The sequence below is a fragment of the Neurospora tetraspora genome (assembly GCF_033439725.1).
Source record: "Neurospora tetraspora strain CBS 560.94 chromosome Unknown B0H65scaffold_1, whole genome shotgun sequence".
In the NCBI taxonomy this organism is placed as follows: domain Eukaryota; kingdom Fungi; phylum Ascomycota; class Sordariomycetes; order Sordariales; family Sordariaceae; genus Neurospora; species Neurospora tetraspora.
This window is the reverse complement of record NW_026944383.1, coordinates 503396-524666: the sequence shown is the minus strand read 5'-3', so window position 1 is coordinate 524666 and position 21271 is coordinate 503396. Positions and strand designations below refer to the sequence as shown.

Here is a 21271-nt window from a genome sequence, read left to right as displayed (position 1 = left end):
CGGTAGATGATATTCGCTAGAGGTATGTAACGATCTACATGATATATACTCGTCTGAAAAAACAAAAGCATAATCAACCAGCCATAGTAAGCGTATAGCTCGTGATCACGTTCATCCGCTCGCTAGTCAATTTCAACACCATCCTCAACAACTCCCTCGCCACATCCGGCTGCTCCTTCTGCAGCTTCTCCCACCCTTCCTTATCCATCATCCAGAGCACACAGTCGTGCTCGACCACACACGTCGCTGTTCTCGTCGTCTCCGAGAAGAAAGGCAACTCTCCGCACGTTGTTCCCGCCACGATGCTTTCACAAAGCCAGCCCTGCGGCAGGTCGTACTCGGCTCTGAGCATTCCTTGCTCGAGCAGGTAAAATCCTTCCGCCTTCTCCCCGCGCCGGAAAATAACAGTTCCGGCGGGATACTGAAGCCTTTTGAAGTAACCCACGGCGCGGAACCAGAAATCCTCATTTTTGTCGCTGACGTCCTGGAAGATTTGCAGCATCAGCCGTAGCGGCTCCTTAAAGCTCTGCCACCTGGTTGACACTCGTTGCTGCTCAGCTTGCTGGTTGAGCGCATGGCGAGCTGCCACCTGGAGGTGGCTGCGACGGGGAGAAGATCCTAGGGGGTCTAGTTGAGGCTGTAGAGAGGATGCTTGGGCAGAGGGCACCTGCAAGCTGCTTGAAGGTACAGAATCTGCTGTCCGCGAAAGACGAGCTGCTTCTTGACTGGCATAAAACGTCTTGAGAAGCTCGTTCTCACAATATTCCAAGGCCGAGTTGAGCTCAGGGAGAAGCTTGACGTCAATCCCATCTTCACCGAGACCGGCCGCTCTTAGGTGTCGACCCAGCTCTTGTTCGGTGTCGACACCGCTGATAATTAGCTCGATGCCCTTGTGGTTGAGCAGGCGGCTGATAGTGTTAAACACCTCACCGGCGGAGTAGTCGACGCCGTTGACCAGCCACAGATCGATGATGAGGAACTGAATCGGGCGATTGTTGAACTCCTCATCAGAGATCATAGCCCTGATCTTTTCCTCCACGCTCACAATTGTTCCGAAGAAGAGATAACCGGCAAGCTTAATGATGTTGATTTGCTTTCCAACATCTCTGAGGTAATGTTGTTGAGTTGGGTTTCTCCTTACAGTCGATCCCACGACCTCTCCGGAGTACACCGCTCTGACGGCCGAGACTCTGGATGTTTGGATAATAAGAGCGGCGAATGCGCAAAGAATGCCAACTCCGATACCAATGACGAAGTCATAGGTGCCCATGACCACGACAATGACAAGCACAGTCATGTATTCAAGCCACTTCAGCTTTTTCCTTGGTTGCCAAACCGCCTCGATAAGCAGCTCAAAGCCAAGGTCGAAGATGAGCACTCCAACCATCATGACCGGTATAAAACCAATCAGGGAAGGGCCGATCATCATCACGAGGAAAGTAAGAGCAGCAAGCATCATACCCGCCAGTCGAGTGTTTCCACCAGAGCGCATGAAAAAGACGCTGTTGGCATAAACCAAGTAGTTTTGGATGCTGCCAAAGCACCCTGACAGGAAGTTTGAGTAGCCGTGTAGCTTGAGCTCATGATCGAGGTCGGCATGGTCTTCGCCGATATTTTGTGCTAATGCTGGGACATTGATGGGCACATGTAAGATGCCGAAGAAGGTCAGAGCAAACATTGCGGGGATACACTGCACAATGGCACTCCAATCGACCTTGTGGAACTCTGCAAATAGAAGTCAGTCATGTTCTTGTCTGTCACGGATCAGCTAGAATGCTTACTGTATAAAGTGTAGAAATACCACCATGGCTCACCGGGTGGAGGTCCCTCAAACACCCAGCCATGTTTTTGCAGAGAGTCTTGGTCGGGGCCACCCAGTATGAACGATACCATGTAGAACAAGGCAGGAATGGTGAGGATATAAAGGGGAAGGAAATACTTGGACGTGATCTTCTTATGGCCGTAGAACAGAATGATCGCCAAACCGAGAGGTATCGTCCATAGTGGGATAGTGTCTGGCTGGATGAGTCGCTTCAGGGTGTCGAGATCATAGTTGAGACTGCCATCCATGCGAGCCGTCACCTCGAACCCCGTGGCGATCAAGAACCAACCGACACCACCGATGCAGCCTATCAGGATATGACGCGGGATGAAACCCACGAGATAGCCAAACTTGAACTTGCCCATAAGGTAGAAAACAGTGCCCGTGAGCATCGAGCTCAGCGCGTAGGATGTGATGGTCGTTGCGATAACAGCTTCCGGGTCATCTTCGCCGACAATTTCGGTAATGGTACCAGCCATACTGTGGAAAAAGGGCACAACTTCGATCTTTAATGTTGTTAGTATCAATGGACAGTTCAAGGAAATCAGGAACGAAAGTACTCACCAGTTCGGACCCAACACCACCCTTGAACACGCTCCCAAAGGAGAATGTCAACTGTGATATAATTGTGCTGACGTAAAAAATCGAGATACCAGCGGATCCCAAGTTTGAAAAGATGGGACTTCCCAATGGGAACAGAATCATGCCGTACGAAAGCGCATCAAGGATGTTCAACAAGAGTCCGACAATGACGGCTGGTAAACATGTGACAGGCGCAACGATGACATTCTCCCATAGAGCATGACGATCCCAGCGCTTTGGGTTTGCTGCTACCTTGGCGATGCTGGTAATGCGATCTCTTCTATCCCTCGCGGAATCGGCAAGTCTTGTCGTCCATCGCCTTCTCGGACTCTTTTGGTCTTCGATATCAGCATCGTGGCTGGAGCCGTTGGCCATACCATAGCTATGCCGAGCCTCGCGAGATGTGGTCCGAAGCAACGGCGCGTGCTCGTCTGAAGTATCGGCCGCCTCTGCCTGCCGTTCGGTTGAGGGTTGGACTGGTACCGGATGTTTCCATGAGCCTCTCCTGCTACTTTCACCATTTCCCCATGACTCGTCTTCCTCCTGCGACTCATCGTTATTTGAAGCCGGCATATATGTTGTAGTTGGCGGTGATCTCCTCAGCATTGTGGTGAGCATTGATGGTCCCTCGGCTGTTGATTCGACATCGGTTTCCTCTGGCGACGGAGGCTCAGACACTTCGTTTATGGTGTCCTGGCGCCTACCATTACCCTCCTCGGCACCTTGGGTATCTGGGCCCTGAGCTGTGCGGTCGAGGACTGAGACGGAGGATCGTCTTCGGTTAAGAAACGCTGGGCTCTGTCCGTCTTTTGGGTCGGAAAGAAAATAGTTGGCTAGCTCGGCAGTATCCTGGCGGACGGATTGTGCGTATTGGTAACTGTCTAGAGGAGCTGTGAAGAGATGAATGTCAGTTGTGTATCAACCAAGAAGGGTAGTTCTAGTCATACCTAGATTGTCACGGACCGAGCCATGAATAAAGGACCTCAAGGGTTCGCGGTGGGCAACTGAATTCACCGAAGTTGAATATAGCTGATGGGTCTCATTGTTGGAGGGCTCCTGGGCGGACCTAGTTGGGATGATTGTGGAGGAACTCGAAGACTCTATTTCCTCCTGGGCCGAAGCATACTGCGAAACGGAGGAAGACGGTCTGGGAGATCTCCTCCACGAGGAGAAGCCAGCAGCTGGAGACGACATGGGAGGTCGTAAAGACGCAACACCCTACAGGGTGCTACCGGTATAGGTATGCGATGGGTCGGTGCCAGGTAGGCAGGTATGCCAGGTTTGCCAGAGGGGCAAGGGCAGTTGAGTAGCCGTCGGTCGTTTCGAAAATTCCGGGGTGACAGATGAGGGAGGTGCAAGATGCAGTCACTGACTGTTAATGCTTGCCTGCCAGCTGAACTGCTATGTAGACTGAGCAGGATGATGTGATGCGGAAGCGATACGTAAGAAAGCACGTCAATGCGGCAAGCAATGTGACTGGAGAGCGGGAGGACCGACGGGAAGGAAAGTAAAAAAGGTTCAAGATATGTACAGAAAATACAGCACCTCCTCTGATGTAGCCATGTAGGTGTCCGCGAAGGAAAGAAAACGTGATAAATATACAGGATAATAAAAGTGAAAAAGGCCGAGCTATCGTAGAAGGTTCGTCCTCAGCTGGAGGCGATTCGAGGAGTGCAGGCAGATGATAAGAAGCAAAATTCTATGGAGCAATCTTGCGTTGTCAGTTGAAGTCCAGCAACACGGCAAGCACCGACCGCGCCATGTTGCATCCGGCTGTCCCGTCGTAGCGTCGCAGCGTCGTAGCGTCTGTCGTAGCGCCGGAGGAGGACTGAACAAGAACTGGTACGGCCATGAAGCCGATGATACTAGCAGTTGCTGGATGGTCTGGACTGGTTCCAGTTGTTTTAGGCTGGGCGTGGTGGGGTTGAGGCCGTTGGAAAATCTGCATGATGTAATCCATGTTCCACCACTCAAAGAGCCTCCCCAGTGCGAATTGGTTTCTCTTTGGTATGTAATTGAACACTACTAGAGGTACGTACCTACACCCCAGCAACTGTCAATCTTGCTCCACGTGTCAGACTGACAGCGAGCACATGGCAAAGACTGTCAAAAGTTTACATACCGCTATTACTATTCTTATCTCTTGAACAGTTGCTATAGTTTGACATTGTGAGGGGACTATTCAGTGTCTCTTCTCTCTTTGCTCAGGTAGGTTGCCTCTCAGTACCTGCCATCAACAAAGCAACGAGAAAGAGTGTTTTCGGCCGCCACAAACACAGTGTTGCCATGCCAAAAACTTGGCCACTGGTTGGTAAAAATTTGATGGACCATGTGAAACCCCTTGCTGGCTGCTGTCACTCTCTACTAGCCTTGACGTCTCCGTCGTTCCCCGCGGCGATTCCGTGGGGGTTCCTGAATCAATGGTCCAGGTCTGGCCGTCAAGGTAACCTTTCCCGCATCCTTCCCGCACCCTACAAGCTGAGCTACCGCCTGGTTGTGGGCTCATGGTCCCCTTGTCCATGCAAGCACTTCTTTGTCCTTCACCAACGGTCCAACCATTGAGAAGGAGAAATGGTAACTCGATGCCCCATGTAGACTCGAAATATTTGGTTGAAGACACCTTTTGCCGTCATCGTGGTGCAAGGACTCGTCAGCTCTGTATGCGGCGCTACCCTTCTGAATTGGGTCTCTGCGCTCCCTTAAGCGTCTGGCTGTTGATCAATGACCATTGCATATGGCTTCCTGGATCGCCTGTACTTCCATTTAACCTGCGGTTAACCTCGTTGAGCCTGTCACTTTCGCTCCGGTACTGGCCTGGGGGCGCCACGCCATCAATGGTCTGGGTTTGCTTGATCTGTCCGCAACCGCTGCCGATAGCGGTGGTCCATTGCTGGTCTGCAGCAACAAGCTTCGGTCTCGAAACCTGCCAGGCTGATATTATTCAACCCAGCTTTTGCAGATATCCCTGCGCAATCAGACGCTCCACATCTCCTTGCCGGACATAAAACTGACTGTTCTTGGTCAGATTGATCGCCCTTTAGACAGACGTTAGTTAGCCTGGAACAGCATGCCATCATATGGTCTAGCTTACCCATATTCGGTTTGGATCTCCCCCGCATCCTTCAATACTCGAACGTCGATGAAGAGGTCTCGTGGGGGTTCGAGACTGCCTGTGAGATCGACATCTGTCCATTGGCCTTTGTATAGAGCCAACAAATCTCCGAACTGGCGAAAGTAATCCTCTTCCTGGGGACTAAGACTGCTGGTGGTCCCGCTTCCCTCATTGCCAACCGTCACGCCCTTGGGCACTCCTGTCGCCTGGCCGGCAAGATCGAGAATATCGGCTCCATTCCACACCAGCTCCTCGAGCTTGTCTGTTCGAGTTCGATGATACGCAAGCAGACAGCGCTTATTCCTCCGCATAGACAGGTGGTTGACCAGCAGCGTGCATGCGGTAGCCTGTTCCGTGGAAGGATCAAAGGACCCCTGAAAAGGTTCGAGTAAACTGGCGACGTCCTTGTCAAGATCCCGGATTTCTCGAGCCACTGCGCGGACAAGCTCGGTCTGGTAAGGTGGAAGATGGCTCAAGTTCTGTGTCCTCTTGGCATGTTGGACCTGGTGATGGTGTTAGGATAGTGTCGGTATCCAGGGAGGACGCAGTGAGCTTGTACAAACCAGTTTGTTGCCCAAGTCACCGTACATGGGCATGATTTCGCGTTGGCTCAAGTGCCTTTTCGGACAGTTTGAAGTTGAAAAGTGTGCTGGTTGAATTTGACTATGTGTCTATATGCTGACGCGTCTCAAGTCGCGTCGTTTTGTTAGAAGGCGTGTGAGGTTCAAGGTTTGGATGTGAAACCGTCAATGGCCACTAGCATCAAGCGTTGTTAGGCGGCGGGGATAGACGCTACGAGATTTGGCAAGCACCAAGTGGAAGCAATCAGATGCGCTTAAACGAGGGGTGGGCGTTGAAAGTCCATATACAACCCTAACCCGGAGCACGAATGCATATGTAGAATATTCATTCCATTTACCAGCTGCATCATGTCTTAAGGCACGTATGCAGTCATGTATTCTTTTTTACTGGCGTCGGCAATATAAATTGAGATAATCCAGAAAGGAAAACATCTAATCAAAAGGTCATGGCCCTCATGTCCAAAGTTCTTAGTACAGCTCAGTCCATCGAAGTACATTTGAGGATTCAAAGACCCTTCGGGCATGTTGCATGCATTCTACAGACCCTCACTACGTTCACAAATCAAGCGACATCAAAGCCTTGAACAGCTGGAGGAAACAGTCTTGTATTTGCATAGTAGACCCTCGATAATCTATCAACTCTTGGAACCAGCAACCTACTGAAACCAGCTCGACAATAACGCACCGGATGATCGGTGATGGTGAGGAGGAAAGGCTCCGTAGGGCTGCCAAATGCCAACTTCAGATGAGCTGCTTGATTGTGCAAGGTACAACAACTATGATTTGTATGAGTTAGCTCGGGAGCCACAAAGAGTCGCGAGAGATTCAAATTTGAATAAAGTGCCAAAAGGGTCAGAGTCGCATAAATGCTGGTTTCGTCGTCATCTGCAGAGGTCTTAAGTCTGCTTGGTAACACGGACCAATTCGATCATCACGGAATGGGCGTGGGAGTGCTGGAGTGCCGGTAGGAAGAGGGAAATGGAATATTAAGCAAGGTGCTAGAACTTACACTAATAACAGACACAGACGTGGTGGATTTCTGGCATTACCAGATTTCGTCAATCTGAAGCCATTCCCTCTGACTTCTTCCACAACGCGGCGGTTGCACACGAGGAACCAAAACGGGAAAGATTTCACACCGAGAAAAATTTCCTGGTCCATTAAATACCGACAGTGCACAGACCAGGCACAGAAACCCACCGAACTGACCGAAGACTCCATACTGTGTAAAGACGGGACTTGGAAAGCTCCGATAAGATAAGGAGCTACTGTAAGCTCCGAGTCCCCCCTAGGGTAGCTTCACGGCGTCCGTGCCACTGGAAGTTGCGAGAGCTTTCCACTTCGACCTCCATCCATGTCAACGGTCAGTGGCACTACGTCAGCGCCATACTTATAAAACAAAGACATACCCTCATCTCATACTCTTACAACAATTGGATCTAGACTAGTCGTTGCTCTAAAATAAAACACAAATTCAAGTCTCAAAATGCAAACAAGGCGCCAATTGCTGTCGACTGCCACTCGGCGCATCAGTGAGGCGTCGAGGGCCTCTCTCTCACGAACAACACGCCAGTTTCCCCGGGCACCCGCGCTGGGCGCAACCGTACCAGCACTCAATGCCACTCCTCTAGCAAGCTCTCTTCGTCTTCTTCCCACAATAGCGACCCGATGGTATGCAGGTGGCAGACCACACCCCCCAGGCGGTACCCATCGCATGAACATGGGGGGCGAGGAAGAGAAACCAGCACTAGAGCAATACGGTATCGACTTGACAGCCAAAGCACGAGACGGAAAGCTCGATCCCGTCATCGGTAGAGCGGCGGAAATCCAGAGAACCATCCAAATTCTGTCACGCAGAACGAAGAACAACCCGGTGCTCATCGGAAGCGCCGGTGTTGGCAAGACGGCCATTCTCGAGGGTCTTGCGTTGGAGATTGTGAAGGGCGCGGTGCCAGAAAGTATCAAGAACAAGAGGGTCATCAGTCTCGACCTCGGATCTCTTATTGCAGGCGCCAAGTTCAGGGGTGACTTTGAGGAACGGCTGAAGAAGGTCCTGACCGAGGTGCAACAAGCCAACGGAGAGGTTATCCTGTTTATCGATGAGCTCCATACTCTCCTTGGTCTCGGAAAAGCCGAGGGCTCCATCGATGCGTCGAACCTGTTGAAGCCAGCTCTTTCCAGAGGTGAGCTTCAGTGCTGCGGTGCCACCACTTTGGCCGAATACCGTCTGATCGAGAAGGATGTTGCTCTCGCTCGCCGGTTCCAGCCCATCATCGTCAGCGAGCCGACAGTGGAGGATACCATCAGTATTCTGCGCGGTATCAAGGAGAAGTACGAAGTTCACCATGGTATCCGTATCACTGACGGAGCCCTGGTTGCCGCCGCCGCCTTGTCCAACCGCTACATCACCGACCGCTTCCTTCCCGACAAGGCCATTGACTTGATGGACGAAGCCGCCAGCTCGCTTCGCCTACAGCAAGAAAGCAAACCCGACGACATTCAGCGGTTAGACCAGAAGATCATGACTATTCAGATTGAGCTGGAAAGCTTACGAAAGGAGAAGGACATTGCCAGCGTTGAGCGTCGTGAGAAGCTCGAGGCTGACCTGAAGAAGTTCCAAGGTGAAGCCGCCGTACTCACAGAGAAGTGGGAGAAGGAAAAGGCCGAGCTCGACAGCATCAAGCAAACCCAGGCAGAGCTTGACAGAGCCCGCATTGAGTTGGAGCAAGCACAGAGAACCGGAAACTTTGGCAGGGCTGCTGAGTTGAGATTTGGCATCATTCCAAACCTGGAAAAGAAGTTGCCCAAGGACGGCGAAAGACCTACCCGCGAAAACTCTCTCATCCACGATTCCGTCACGGCTGACGACATCGCCAACGTCGTCTCCAGAATTACCGGCATCCCGTGTTCCAAGTTGTCCAGCGGCCACATAGAGAAACTCGTCAACATGGAAGACATTCTTCGCGAGTCCGTTCGCGGTCAGGACGAGGCTCTCAAGGCGGTCGCCGACGCAGTGAGAATGCAAAGAGCCGGATTGAGCGGTGAGAACCGCCCACTGGCCTCCTTCTTCTTCCTCGGCCCCACCGGCGTCGGCAAGACAGAGCTGTGCAAGAAGCTCGCCAGCTTCCTCTTCTCGACCGAGACCGCCGTCGTTCGCTTTGACATGAGCGAGTTTCAAGAAAAGCACACCATCTCGCGCCTGATCGGCGCTCCCTCCGGCTACGTAGGCTACGAAGACGCCGGCCAGCTGACCGAGGCTGTCCGCCGCAAGCCCTACGCCGTCCTCCTCTTCGACGAGTTCGAGAAGGCGCATCGGGACATCTCCGCTTTGCTCCTCCAAGTCCTCGACGAGGGCTACCTAACCGACGCCCAGGGCCACAAGGTCGACTTCAAAAACACCATCATCGTGCTCACCTCCAACCTCGGCGCCGACATCCTCGTCGGAGCCAACCCCATTGTCCCCTACAAGGAGACGCCCGAAGGCGACATCCACCCGGACGTCAAGGAGGCCGTCATGAACGTCGTGGCATCCCAGTACCCGCCCGAGTTCCTCAACCGCATCGACTCCTTCATCATCTTCAAGCGTCTCGCCCTGGAGGCGCTCAGGGACATTGTCGACATCCGTCTGAGGGAGCTCCAGGGGCGGCTCGACGATCGCCGCATCACGCTCACGGTCTCCGACGAGGTCCGCCAGTGGCTGGCGGAGAGGGGATACGATCCCAAGTTTGGCGCGAGGCCACTCAATAGGCTCATTACCACCGAGATTGGCAACAGGCTTGCGGATAAGATCATCCGCGGACAGATCAAGACTGGCGATAAGGTGGTGGTGGAGATCAAGGAGGACAGGAGCGGACTGAATGTCTACGCGAAGCAGCAGGAGCAGCCGCCGGCCGCTGAGGGTGAGGGCGAGACTCAGGCTGCTCCTTAGGCGTGAAGTGGTTGATGCTGCTGATCTGATTACAGATTTACCGGCTGTCGCGACATGTGAGATGTATCTTTATTGTATTCTATCTGTTCGTGATTTTCCTCTTTGTTGCATTGCATGGTTATGGGCCGGGTAACAGGACGGTAAAAGGCATTGGAAGGGTGGTTCGTAGTGCATTTAGTTTGATTCCTGCACATAGTTGATGTACGTCTTGAAATGAACAATACATATCGTAGAATGGCCTTTGTGGTGATCCTCCTCAGGATGCGTATAACCCGCTCGGTGATTATTGTGACCTGTGGTTTTCGAGCATTGCGAATGTAAAATGTCTGTCCCCTGTCATGTTGATTGCGCTTCTGGGTGAGTCAAAGACACTTCCAAGCCATACCTACTTGAGGTTAGCCACGGCTCGTCGGCTGTAGCAGGGCGCTAAAGATCGCTTGTTTACGCTATAAATTGATAACGACTGCAATCGCTATCAAAATTCAAAATTTTTGGTTCAGCAAGGTTCTCGGGAGTTGACCGAAGAGTCTGGCACCAGCAACACCAGACCTTTGGAGATCAGAGATACATCTAGAAATATCTTTTATTCGCGATGATGCTCCTACTCTGTGGAGAGGTACTGTTGGTCGTTGACCTGCTGGGCGATTCACTTTGAAAGCAAAACACCAAAAAAGTATGTCACAAACACGATTCGAACCCTCCACCTCCTCGCGCACGCCCCATGAGATGGTCAAGCTCCATTTTTGTCATTCTGCGCACCTTGACGGACATTGCAGGAAATAAAAAGGTACCTGTTACTATCACAGAAAATCTACAAAAAAATTGGTAGCGTCTCTTTGAGTAGCGTGTCATCCTTAGTGCAGGGGCCATGCTAATCTTCTCTGTATCGTTTCAACTGTTGACTTTGTTAGTATCAACGCACCATACCGCTTGGCCACGGAACCGGGAAGTCTGCTTACATTGACCAAATTGCCCCGAAGGGCGAAAGTGCTAGCAAAACCTCGCCCTTATAAACCCCGTTCTAGGGGCCTTTTGTGGTGCACACTGGCACATTGCACACGCTACAGCGCACTCTTGCCGCCTGCAGCTGGCGATCGGCCTGTGCACCTGTAACTGGCAGTTGTGATCGTCGACGCACAAACCACAGCCGAAAAAAAGAAGGGACGACAGGATGTAAAACGCACGAGCCTTCTGCAGGAAGTGTGTCTTGCTTGCACTTTTCGAGATGCAGGAGCAACGGCGACTGGAAGCACACTGAAACAACCTTCGTGCAAGACATCAACGAGGAAAGAAGAAACAAGGCGGGCAACGGTTCACGAGAATTGAGAAACGAGAGAAACCAAAATTCTTGTAGTGCAGTGCGGCAATTTGCACTTCTGTGGTGACCAACTGTACCGAGAATTATCAGGGCCTCCCTGCGCAGACTGCGGGGCTAGCGCCCGAACCCGGGACCGGCGCGCTGAAGGGCCCACTCGGGAGGACCTTCACTCGCCTTAGCAGCCATTCTACCCCGCCATAGGCCTGGGTAGGCTCGTAGGGTTTTTTTAGCACGAAGAAATATTTCCGACCCCTCCATGATGTGATTGAGTTACGGGTCGCGATCGCATGAAGTCCCACTCTGTTCCCTCCACCCTGCCCGCTCCACCACCTTCACCTGTGACTGTACTCGGGCGAGGAGCTGCGACTTGAAATTCCAAAGGCCCTGCCACTTCTTTCGCTCTCTCTCTCCCCCCTTTCCCTTGTCGCTTTGCAACAGGAGTAGCAACGATCACGCTGTTCTACCTCAGACAGGCTTTCCTTCGCCTTCCCCGACCACCAATTCCCCCCGCCGTCACCTCGGTCGCAAGAAAGTGGTTCGCAATGGCTGCCAACCAGAGAATCGCCATTGTGTCGGTCTACGACAAGACCGGCCTCCTCGACCTGGCCAAGGGCCTCGTCCAGCACAATGTCCGCATCCTCGCCTCTGGCGGTACCGCCAAGATGATCAGGGAGTCTGGCTTCCCTGTTGAGTAAGGATCCCTCGTCTCGAACCCGTTTGTTGCTTTTGGTGATATGGAGGCATTGGCGACAGCGCGCTGACAGCTCTTCTTTCTCCGTAATAGGGATATCTCGGCCATCACCAAGGCCCCCGAGATGCTGGGCGGTCGCGTCAAGACCCTCCATCCCGCTGTCCACGCCGGTATCCTCGCCCGCGAGCTCGCTTCGGACGAGAAGGACCTCGCTGAGCAGAACATCGAGAAGGTCGACTATGTCATCTGCAACCTCTACCCCTTCAAGGATACCGTGGCCAAGATCAACGTCACCGTTCCCGAGGCCGTCGAGGAGATCGATATTGGTGGTGTTACTCTTATCCGCGCCGCCGCCAAGAACCACGCTCGTGTTACCATCCTGAGCGACCCCAACGACTACGCCGAGTTCCTCAAGGAGCTCGAGTCTGGCGAGATCAAGGACTCCAGCCGTCAGCTCTATGCCCTCAAGGCCTTCGAGCACACCGCCGACTACGATGCTGCCATTTCCGACTTCTTCCGCAAGCAGTATGCTAGTCAGGGCCTCCAGCACCTTCCTCTCCGCTATGGTGCCAACCCCCACCAGAAGCCTGCTGCTGCCTACGTTAAGGAGGGCAAGCTTCCATTCACCGTTGTCAACGGTGCCCCCGGCTACATCAACCTCCTCGATGCTCTCAACGCCTGGCCCCTCGTCAAGGAGCTCAAGAAGGCTCTCGGCAAGCCCGCTGCTGCCAGCTTCAAGCACGTCTCTCCTGCCGGTGCCGCCATCGGTCTTGAGTTGACTGCCGATGAGCGCAAGGTCTACATGGTCGATGATATCCCGGGTATCGAGACCTCTGGTCTTGCTCAGGCCTACGCCCGCGCCCGTGGCGCCGATCGCATGAGCAGCTTCGGTGACATGATCGCCCTCAGCGACGTTGTCGATGTTCCTACCGCTACCATCATTAGCAAGGAGGTTTCGGATGGTGTTATCGCGCCCGGCTTCGAGCCCGCCGCCGCTGAGATCCTCAAGAAGAAGAAGGGTGGCCGTTACCTCATGCTCCAGGTTGACCCTGAATTTGAGCCCAGCAAGAGCGAGACCCGCACCGTCTTCGGTGTCACCCTCGCCCAGGGCCGCAACGACGTTGAGATCTCCCCCGAGACCTTCTCCAACATCATCACCCCCAAGGATGGCACTCTCCCCGAGAACGCTCAGCGCGATCTCACCATCGCCACTATTGCCGCCAAGTACACCCAAAGCAACTCAGTCTGCTACGCTGCTAGAGGCCAGGTAGTCGGCTTGGGTGCCGGTCAGCAGTCCAGAATTCACTGCACTCGCCTTGCTGGTGATAAGGTCGACAACTGGTGGTTGCGCTTCAACCCCCGCGTCCTTGGCATCAAGTGGAAGAAGGGTACCAAGCGCCCCGACAAGAGCAATGCTATCGATCTTCTCGTCAGCGGTCAGGTCCCCAAGGACGGTCCTGAGCGCGAGTCGTTTGAGGCTTTCTTCGAGGAGGTCCCCGCTGCTTTCACCGAGCAGGAGAAGAACGAGTGGCTGTCCAAGCTCACTGATGTTTGCGTCTCTTCTGACGCTTTCGTAGGTTCACCCGCCTTTTAATGACTGCCAGTCGCTAGCATTACTAACACAGCTGTACTAGTTCCCCTTCATCGACAATGTCTACCGCGCCGACCGCTCCGGCGTCAAGTACATTGCCGCCCCCAGCGGTAGTCTGAACGACGCTACCGTCTTCGAGACCGCCGAGAAGCTCGGCATCACCTTCGTCGAGCAGAACACTCGTCTGTTCCACCACTAAATCGCCAACTTTTTGAACCTAGATACCTCGAAACACTTCGAAAAGAAGATGGATGGCTATGATTGATACCCTTCTCGCATAACTCAACTTTGCGATATTTTTCTTTGATGATTTTAAAAACATGGCGATTTGCACTATATGACGACCACTACTAAAAGAAAGAGGTTGTCTCGGGATGGTTGGTATACAGGACGGATGGATGGAACGGTTCTAAAAAGGGGATCTAAGGGGGAACACAAAAGTTCAACACTTTTTCTTTGTTTGATGAAGCACTTTCTCCCTGAAGCGAAAGTCGTTGATGAAGTGATGATGGCTTAAAGTCCCATGATACGGAGGGTTGATTCCGGTCATGATAACGAATGAAAAAAAGACTTACAATCCTTCACTCAGAAGACTCAATACTTGCTCGTCCTTTGGATCTGATGAGCGGATGTGCTGTGCACCTCTAGCATTGCCGTAAAGTACCTTAACTGCAATAACAAAGCACCTAGCATACGGTAAGTTACATACCAAAGACGCCCCACACCAGGTTCCAGGGCATGTTAGACCCGCGCCGCCAAGGGATGGAATCTCCAACGGGTCTTCGAAGACGGGGTCGCATTTTCCTCCTTCAACGTCATCTGGAAATACCCAACTCGCGCCTTTCAACAACCGACACAGCCATTCAAGCTCTACGCAATACCCAAGCTTTCACCTCGCGCATACTAAAGAAAGGAAAATGGAGCAACAAGAAGCACAACAAGCCGAGTATTGGACATTTCCGACCGACCCCGAAGAGTTTGACAAGGACGAGCGCATCTCCTTCTCCAGGCTCGACAACAAATACATTGCCGTTCAAGACGATGGCACCGAATACGAGTTTGATGAGGGCCTCAAGCGCTGGCTCCCCATCATCGACGAAGCCCTAATCGAGGAACACCAGAGGGCATACATAACATCACTCGGAGACGACGACACAGAGACAGGCCAGTCAGGCAAAGGACAAGGCAAGAAGAGAAAGAACAACGACCGAGAGGTAAGCTGCGCTCGAATGCGCACCTATCAGCGTCCGCTACTGTCACCACCACCATCAACACCCATTCATCCTTCTTGAAAACATTGACCCGTTCACTCCTGTCTTGCCCCCATTTCGATACCTTTCGGAGCAGCCGTGAAAGCGAGAGAGAGAGAGAGGGAGGAAAAGAAATCGCTGTGCCCCAGGAGTACATGGACATGAATGATTTTGTGTGGTCTCTCTTGTGATGTGAGGACGGACAGGACGAGAGAAGAAATCTGGGGAAGACACTAACCAGACCTTTTCTTTCTTTCCCTCGTTGCGCGCACGCCTACAGGACTCCGCTAGCAGTAACAACATGAACAACCGTCCATCGAAGAACCAGAAGCGCGAAAAGGCGCCACGGGAGCCCAAGCAAAACACGGCCGTCTACGTGACCGGACTCCCGCTCGACGCGACGGCTGACGAGGTCGCCGAGCTCTTCTCGCGCAAGTGCGGCGTCATCGCCGAGGAGATCGACAGCGGCCGCCCGCGCATCAAGATGTACACGGACGCCAACGGCAACTTCAAGGGCGACGCCCTGATCGTCTTCTTCAAGCCGCAGTCGGTCGAGATGGCCATCATGCTCCTGGACGACACCGACTTCCGCTTTGAGCCCTCTCCTGATGGCAGCAGAATGCGCGTCCAGGCGGCGGACATGAGCTACAAAAAGACCAACTACGCTGCAGCAGGCGGGGAGAACGGCGGTGGTGACAAGGCAGGCAACGGTGGCGCAGAGGGAGAAGGCTCGTCCTCTTCGACCCCCTACAACAATATCACCAACCCCACCCCCGCCCCCAGCAACAACGGCGGCGGTCACAACCAACGCAGCCAACAAGACAAAGCCAAGATCATCAAAAAGACCCAAAAGCTCTCCGCTAAGCTCGCCGACTGGGACGACGACGAGCCCTCTCCCTCCTCGCGCCTTCTAGGGCCCGCAATCAAAGAAGCAAAGGGAGGCAAGTGGGACAAGGTCGTGATCCTGCGGCACATGTTCACTCTCGAAGAACTCAACGAGGACCCGGCCGCGCTGCTGGAGATCAAAGACGACATCCGGGAGGAGTGCGCCAAGCTCGGACCCGTGACCAACGTGGTGCTGTTTGACGAGGAGGAGGAAGGGATCGTGAGCGTCAAGTTCGCGACGGTGGAGGCGGCCGAGGCGTGCGTGCACTTGATGCATGGCAGGGCGTTTGATGGCCGGATTGTCGAGGCTTTCTTTGCGACGGGCAAGGAGAGGTTCAGGAAGAGCAAGAACAAGGACGCCGGCGAAGAGGAGGGGCATCATGGTGATGATTGATTGAATGATCTGGACTCTTTTTAGTTATGACTTGAAAGTTTTCTTGTCTAAAGATGCCTATCTAGTGAAAGGAAAGGGCTCCTTTCCTGTTTTCGATACTTTTCTTTTTGCTTGCGTCTGGGTTTCTTCGCTCATTATGCGACATCATCATCACCGTATATGATGGTTTTTGGTTGATATCTACGTTGGCTTTGTCGTGGGTATCAAGAGATAGGTTGGTTTTATAGTGCTTGTATGACACACATGTAAACCAATTCAGCTTATTACTAGTACCAACTTGTCATTCAGTCAGAAGTATGTATGCCTTCAGTTCTACCCGTCGTGGTTGTTTATGAACCGCTGTCCGAGGTGCATTTCAAAGATCTGTTCATCCATTTATTCTGCTCTAAGCTCATCCATCACCTTGCTAGTATCAACAGGGGCACTCGCATGATTGCATTACACGCAACAAAGGGATTGATATAAACGGGATAAAGGGTGCTGCTGGCTACCACGGTAGGTGACTGACTGCTCCTTTACGTCTAGGTGAATTTTGAACTTTTTGAGATTTGGATATGCAAGTCCTTGATAGTGCGATCAAGATCTGGTACAGCTGAGTTGTCCTAATATTCAAGCTCCGGACGCAAGCCTTCGTACAGTTTCCCAGACCTAACTGATTCCCAATACGAATCTCAACCTCCTAATGCTTCTTCCCCCGATCCCGAAATCTTTCACTTCTTCTTCTGAACTGTCTTTTTCACTCCTTCCACAAAGGCCTCGACAGCATCTCCACCACCCAGAGGCACCGTTCCGCCTCTAACCATGCCCCCATTTTCCACTTGGACGCCCAACGCGGTCGAAATGTTGGGGAGCCCTCCATCCCGAAGAGCAATTGTCAGGCTGGCAAGGCTTTGGGTAAACTGGGGGCTCCGAAGAACCTTCTTCAGGAGCGCGCGCTTCTGATCCTGGCTCATAGTCTGCCGAGCGGCCTCAACAGACGCGGCACTAGGCTCAATCTCGATGGCATCAGCACCGCTGGCACCTTGCTGAGACATAACAATGACGGTCGAGGGTAGGTAGTTCAAGAGGTTGTCGACATATTCGTCGGTGGCGGAATCGAGCATCGGAATCGTGACTGAGGGTTCCAGAAGATCGTTGAGTAAAGGGTAGGATTTGCCCTGGGCTTGGGCTTGGGCTTGACCTCCGGCAAGCCCTTGGGTGCCTTTCAGGGAATCGAGGAAGTTCCGTACAACGGCAGCCGCATCCGCCTCGGCATTTGTAGCACTTGCCCTATCAGTGAGAACTATATTAGCACTTGTATTGGCATCGGAGAAGCAATTTTGCGGAAAGCAGAGGGATGCCATGTGCATGTCAAATTCTAGTGCCTCCATCTAGTAAGTACACAATACAGTTGCACCGTTCTTGTTGCCCTCTGCGCCGTAGCTTGCTCATTCTTGGTTGAAGTAGATCAAATGATGTGCGCGCCAAAGCAACCCAAACTCCCAAAACTCATGTGACGAGAAAACAGCACCTACGCTCTTGCTCCATCTGCTCCTCCTTCTCTGGCGTCCTCGCCCTCCCTCCGGACATCACCGCCAGTGGCATCGGGACCAGCGCCGCCAGTACCGCCCTCGTGGTGGGCATTGGGGTCTCCGTGGCCCTCAACGTCTTCCATTGTCTCGTCGTCACCATCGTCTCGGCGGTTGCTACCACCGCTGCTGCTGAGTGAAGCAAGCTCCCTGTTCACATCCACCTCGTAGCCCTGCAGGAGCTTGTCCACAATCTCGCCAATCTTCAGATCTCTTGGGCTCAGGAAAGACGGGTCGCCGTTAGGACCCTGAGGCTTCGATTGCAGCCAGAAGATATGGCGCTGTGATGAGGAAGAGAACTTGAGCGAGAAGATACGGCCGTTGGTCTTGGCGGAGGCCTGGGCAGGAGACTTGGTATCGTAGGGAAGGAAGTGCCCGTCCTCGGGGATCATGACGAGGTCAAGCTCGGGCTCGTCCGCAGGGGCATCTCTCGGGCGCCAGCAGAAATGGATGAAGTCTGCATGATGAAACGGTGAGATTGTGTCACAGAAGGGAGTCGGCTATCACAGCGCCATCCGGAGATTCATGGGTCGCATACCATCGTCCGAGTAGAGGTAGATGTAGCCAGGCCTGGCTTGGGGCGTGACCTTGTACGGCTTCGACGATTGCTGAAAATGTAGATGTTAATACTCAGACTAGTCAACGAACAAAGTAGCCAAGAAGAAAGATGTCGGCGGGCGCGGGGAGCTTGGAGGAGGGGTGGTACGAACATCGACGTCGCAAATGCCCGCCTTGAAGGTGATGATGGGTGATATCGGCATGGTTGATGCGCGCGCTGGTGTCGGCTGTGGGAAGCGCGTGTGACTGTGTGGTAAATTCGTTCGGGGCAAAGTAGAAACAGTTGGCTCGATGAAGCTCGGATTTCGTTGATGATGTTGTTGCTACTTCGAGGTAGAGGCAATCAGCAATGTGAGCTCAGCGCCTGGAGCTAGAGAGAGGTACTGCGGCAAGGCTACAGTTGCTCTGACGTGGGCTGCCCGCTGCCGCTGCCGTCACCAGCTGCGGCCCCCTGTGCCTCCAACCTTGACGGCCTGAGATGCCCGGCGTTCGCACTGTAGCCTAGAGGGTCCCCAATCGCTGTCCCTCCTTCGCCCAGCAAGCCCCCGGCTTGGAGTTGGAGAAGATCGACGTCGTTGCTGCCACTTCTCACTTTCCTTTCCACGGTTGCGCAAGACGGGAGTGTCGCCAGTTGCCTGCCACGATTGCCAGTCGCGACGGAGACCACGAAGGTGTCCAAAATGCTGCTGGAGTGACCAGAGCCAGCGGACAGGAATTGGTACCGTTTCAGAATTACATTGACCCATGTCAGTGCACTAAACCCCTTTTCCCCGCCCATTTCTGGCCATTCGCAGTTTGCGCCTCGTCTTCTTTCCAGAAGCCCGTTTTCCCTCGTCCCTTAAACTTCCCCATCCCGCTCGAGTTGCCAATGCCCCCTGGCCGCCCCTCGACCACGACTTAATTGAGTGGCCGACCAAAAGTGTCCAACACAACACCGACCGACACCGGCTCTGATATTCTTCAGTCCACGGCCGACAATATTTACACGCACAGCTCTCGTCCGCGTACGAAGCTAGGAGAAAGGGCGCTTCAAATAGTGCTATCGTATAGCGAACCGAAGAGACTACAACCACAACCGAGACACGGACGACGGGAACGCGCGAACCTTCGAACCCAGACGACTATATGATTACTTCTCTTCTTTGATATATCCTCAACACATCCCATGGCGCGTCCATTGGGGCCGGTTCGTCTTAAGAGGACGAGCCCGGGAACGATCGCTGTCGGCATCGTCCTCGTCATCGTCATCCTCTACCTTCTAGTATCCCCCTCAGCTCCCGACTTTTCTGCCGCTCGCAAGGCCACAGCCGCGCTGCATCCTCTCTCTCCGCCGACATCACCTTTCCGCAAGTCAAGCTCTGTCGGCGGCAAGGCAGGCCCTCCACCAGTAACGCGCTACAACCTCAACAGTGTCACCATCACAAACGACCCCGTCGCCAACCGCGAGAATGTTCTTGTCCTTACGCCCATGGCCCGCTTCTACCAGGAGTACTGGGATAACTTGCTGAAGCTCTCGTACCCCCATGAGCTCATTACCCTGGGCTTTATTCTGCCCAAGACGAAGGAGGGCAACGCGGCCACCATTGAGCTCCAGAAGCAGATCGCAAAAATCCAAAAGCATGGACATGAGAAGGAAAGGTTCAAGAGCATCATCATCCTACGCCAAGACTTCGACCCGCCCATCCCCTCCCAGGATGAGAGCGAGCGCCATAAGATGGCAAACCAGAAGGCGCGACGGGCTGCCATGGCCAAAGCCCGCAACTCGCTCCTCTTTACGACCCTCGGACCCGACACCTCGTGGGTGTTGTGGTTGGATGCCGACATCGTCGAGACACCCCCCACTCTGATCCAGGATCTTGCCAGCCACAGCAAGCCGCTCACGGTGCCCAACTGCTTCCAGCGGTTCTACAACGCCGAGAAGAAGGCAATGGACGAACGACCCTACGACTTCAACAACTGGCAGGACAGCCCCACCGCGCAGGAGCTGGCTTCCAAGATGGGCAAGGACGACATACTCCTCGAAGGCTACGCCGACATGGCAACCTATCGAGCTCTCATGGCTTATATGTACGAGGCGGGTGCGGATATACACACCGAAGTGCCTCTGGATGGCGTAGGAGGTACGGCGTTGCTGGTGAAGGCCGAGGTGCACCGTGACGGAGCCATGTTCCCCGCGTTCCCCTTTTACCACTTGATCGAGACGGAAGGCTTTGCCAAAATGGCCAAAAGACTGGGCTGGCAAGCGACTGGTTTGCCCAATTACAAGGTGCGTGTTTTGTGTGCTGTGCGCCATGTCAAGGTGGGAAACGTCGCACTAACGCTGAATCATTAGGTTTATCACTACAATGAGTGAAACATTGGCCGGTATCGAGTCTTACACCGCGTATCCTAAGCCGCCACTTGACGCAATGACAATTTGTCTTTGACGATAACAGAATCCTGCCTGGGCCTTCGGAGACGATTACTCAACCTTTGCCCTATACCTCATTCGTCCGCGACCTCCACGACCAAAGGCAAGAGTCTGGCTAGCCAGCAGCAGTGAACTATCTGTCTCGGAGAGGGAGTTGGTGTACAATCTCGTATCTCCCAGAGTCACTGGGCCAAGCAGCTGTGGCGTTCTTTTAATTTGTTGATGAGTTTGGGTTTCGGGGAGGAGTGCGGGAAGCGAAAAGTGCACAGCGGGAGGGCGCGGATCGAATACACGTCTGATGTGTGATGCGCCAGACGCGACCTTGTGTGATGAGTGTGGTTGTTCGCTCGTTGTTGAGAGCAGAGCTCTTTGCTAACTCCAAAAGCTCCTGAGAGACCAGGACAAAGAATCATGTAACAAACTTTATTTGGTCGATTTTCGAAGACATACAGCGACGATTTCTCACGATATATACTAGACCATTGGCGAGGGCATATGGGGGACTCTTGAAGGTCATCTTTCTTGAAGTAATAGCATAATAAAAAGTAAGGGGGTTTGCGGTTAGGTTTCTTGTTGGCATT

The 21271-nt window shown here is 53.3% G+C and overlaps 7 protein-coding genes across 7 annotated transcripts; 4 read left to right on the top strand and 3 right to left on the bottom strand.

The window, feature by feature from the left end:
* Nucleotides 1-4: 4 nt before the first annotated feature.
* On the bottom strand, nucleotides 5-3841 carry B0H65DRAFT_4345 (sulfate transporter family-domain-containing protein). Its single transcript, XM_062825131.1, has 4 exons — nucleotides 3352-3841; nucleotides 2387-3294; nucleotides 1782-2328; nucleotides 5-1725 (listed from the first exon to the last, which is right to left on the bottom strand). The coding sequence occupies exons 1-4, from the start codon at nucleotides 3596-3598 to the stop codon at nucleotides 74-76; spliced, it is 3354 nt and encodes a 1117-aa protein (XP_062685595.1). The 5' UTR covers nucleotides 3599-3841; the 3' UTR covers nucleotides 5-73.
* Nucleotides 3842-5135: 1294 nt separating this feature from the next.
* Nucleotides 5136-6366, bottom strand: B0H65DRAFT_4324 (uncharacterized protein). The gene is made up of 3 exons (XM_062825002.1): nucleotides 6080-6366; nucleotides 5496-6019; nucleotides 5136-5439 (listed from the first exon to the last, which is right to left on the bottom strand). Exons 1-3 carry the CDS (start codon nucleotides 6110-6112, stop codon nucleotides 5346-5348), a joined length of 651 nt encoding a protein of 216 aa, XP_062685594.1. The 5' UTR covers nucleotides 6113-6366; the 3' UTR covers nucleotides 5136-5345.
* Nucleotides 6367-7438: 1072 nt separating this feature from the next.
* On the top strand, nucleotides 7439-10499 carry B0H65DRAFT_447579 (heat shock protein 78, mitochondrial precursor). Its single transcript, XM_062825870.1, has one exon. The coding sequence runs from the start codon at nucleotides 7584-7586 to the stop codon at nucleotides 10023-10025; it is 2442 nt and encodes an 813-aa protein (XP_062685593.1). The 5' UTR covers nucleotides 7439-7583; the 3' UTR covers nucleotides 10026-10499.
* A 1073-nt stretch (nucleotides 10500-11572) lies between these two features.
* B0H65DRAFT_447575 (bifunctional purine biosynthesis protein) lies at nucleotides 11573-14216 on the top strand. The gene is made up of 3 exons (XM_062825869.1): nucleotides 11573-12034; nucleotides 12128-13607; nucleotides 13669-14216. The coding sequence occupies exons 1-3, from the start codon at nucleotides 11886-11888 to the stop codon at nucleotides 13822-13824; spliced, it is 1785 nt and encodes a 594-aa protein (XP_062685592.1). The 5' UTR covers nucleotides 11573-11885; the 3' UTR covers nucleotides 13825-14216.
* B0H65DRAFT_553943 (uncharacterized protein) lies at nucleotides 14174-16503 on the top strand (the record flags this gene model as incomplete). Its single annotated transcript, XM_062829995.1, has 3 exons — nucleotides 14174-14280; nucleotides 14485-14839; nucleotides 15117-16503. 3 exons carry the CDS (start codon nucleotides 14174-14176, stop codon nucleotides 16152-16154), a joined length of 1500 nt encoding a protein of 499 aa, XP_062685591.1. The 3' UTR covers nucleotides 16155-16503.
* Nucleotides 16504-16590: 87 nt separating this feature from the next.
* B0H65DRAFT_447567 (proteasome complex subunit Rpn13 ubiquitin receptor-domain-containing protein) lies at nucleotides 16591-18825 on the bottom strand. The gene is made up of 4 exons (XM_062825868.1): nucleotides 18433-18825; nucleotides 18261-18330; nucleotides 17669-18179; nucleotides 16591-17423 (listed from the first exon to the last, which is right to left on the bottom strand). The coding sequence occupies exons 1-4, from the start codon at nucleotides 18481-18483 to the stop codon at nucleotides 16865-16867; spliced, it is 1191 nt and encodes a 396-aa protein (XP_062685590.1). The 5' UTR covers nucleotides 18484-18825; the 3' UTR covers nucleotides 16591-16864.
* Nucleotides 18826-19252: 427 nt separating this feature from the next.
* B0H65DRAFT_4231 (mannan polymerase complexes MNN9 subunit) lies at nucleotides 19253-20753 on the top strand. Its single transcript, XM_062824434.1, has 2 exons — nucleotides 19253-20546; nucleotides 20613-20753. The coding sequence occupies exons 1-2, from the start codon at nucleotides 19446-19448 to the stop codon at nucleotides 20631-20633; spliced, it is 1122 nt and encodes a 373-aa protein (XP_062685589.1). The 5' UTR covers nucleotides 19253-19445; the 3' UTR covers nucleotides 20634-20753.
* Nucleotides 20754-21271: the final 518 nt, after the last annotated feature.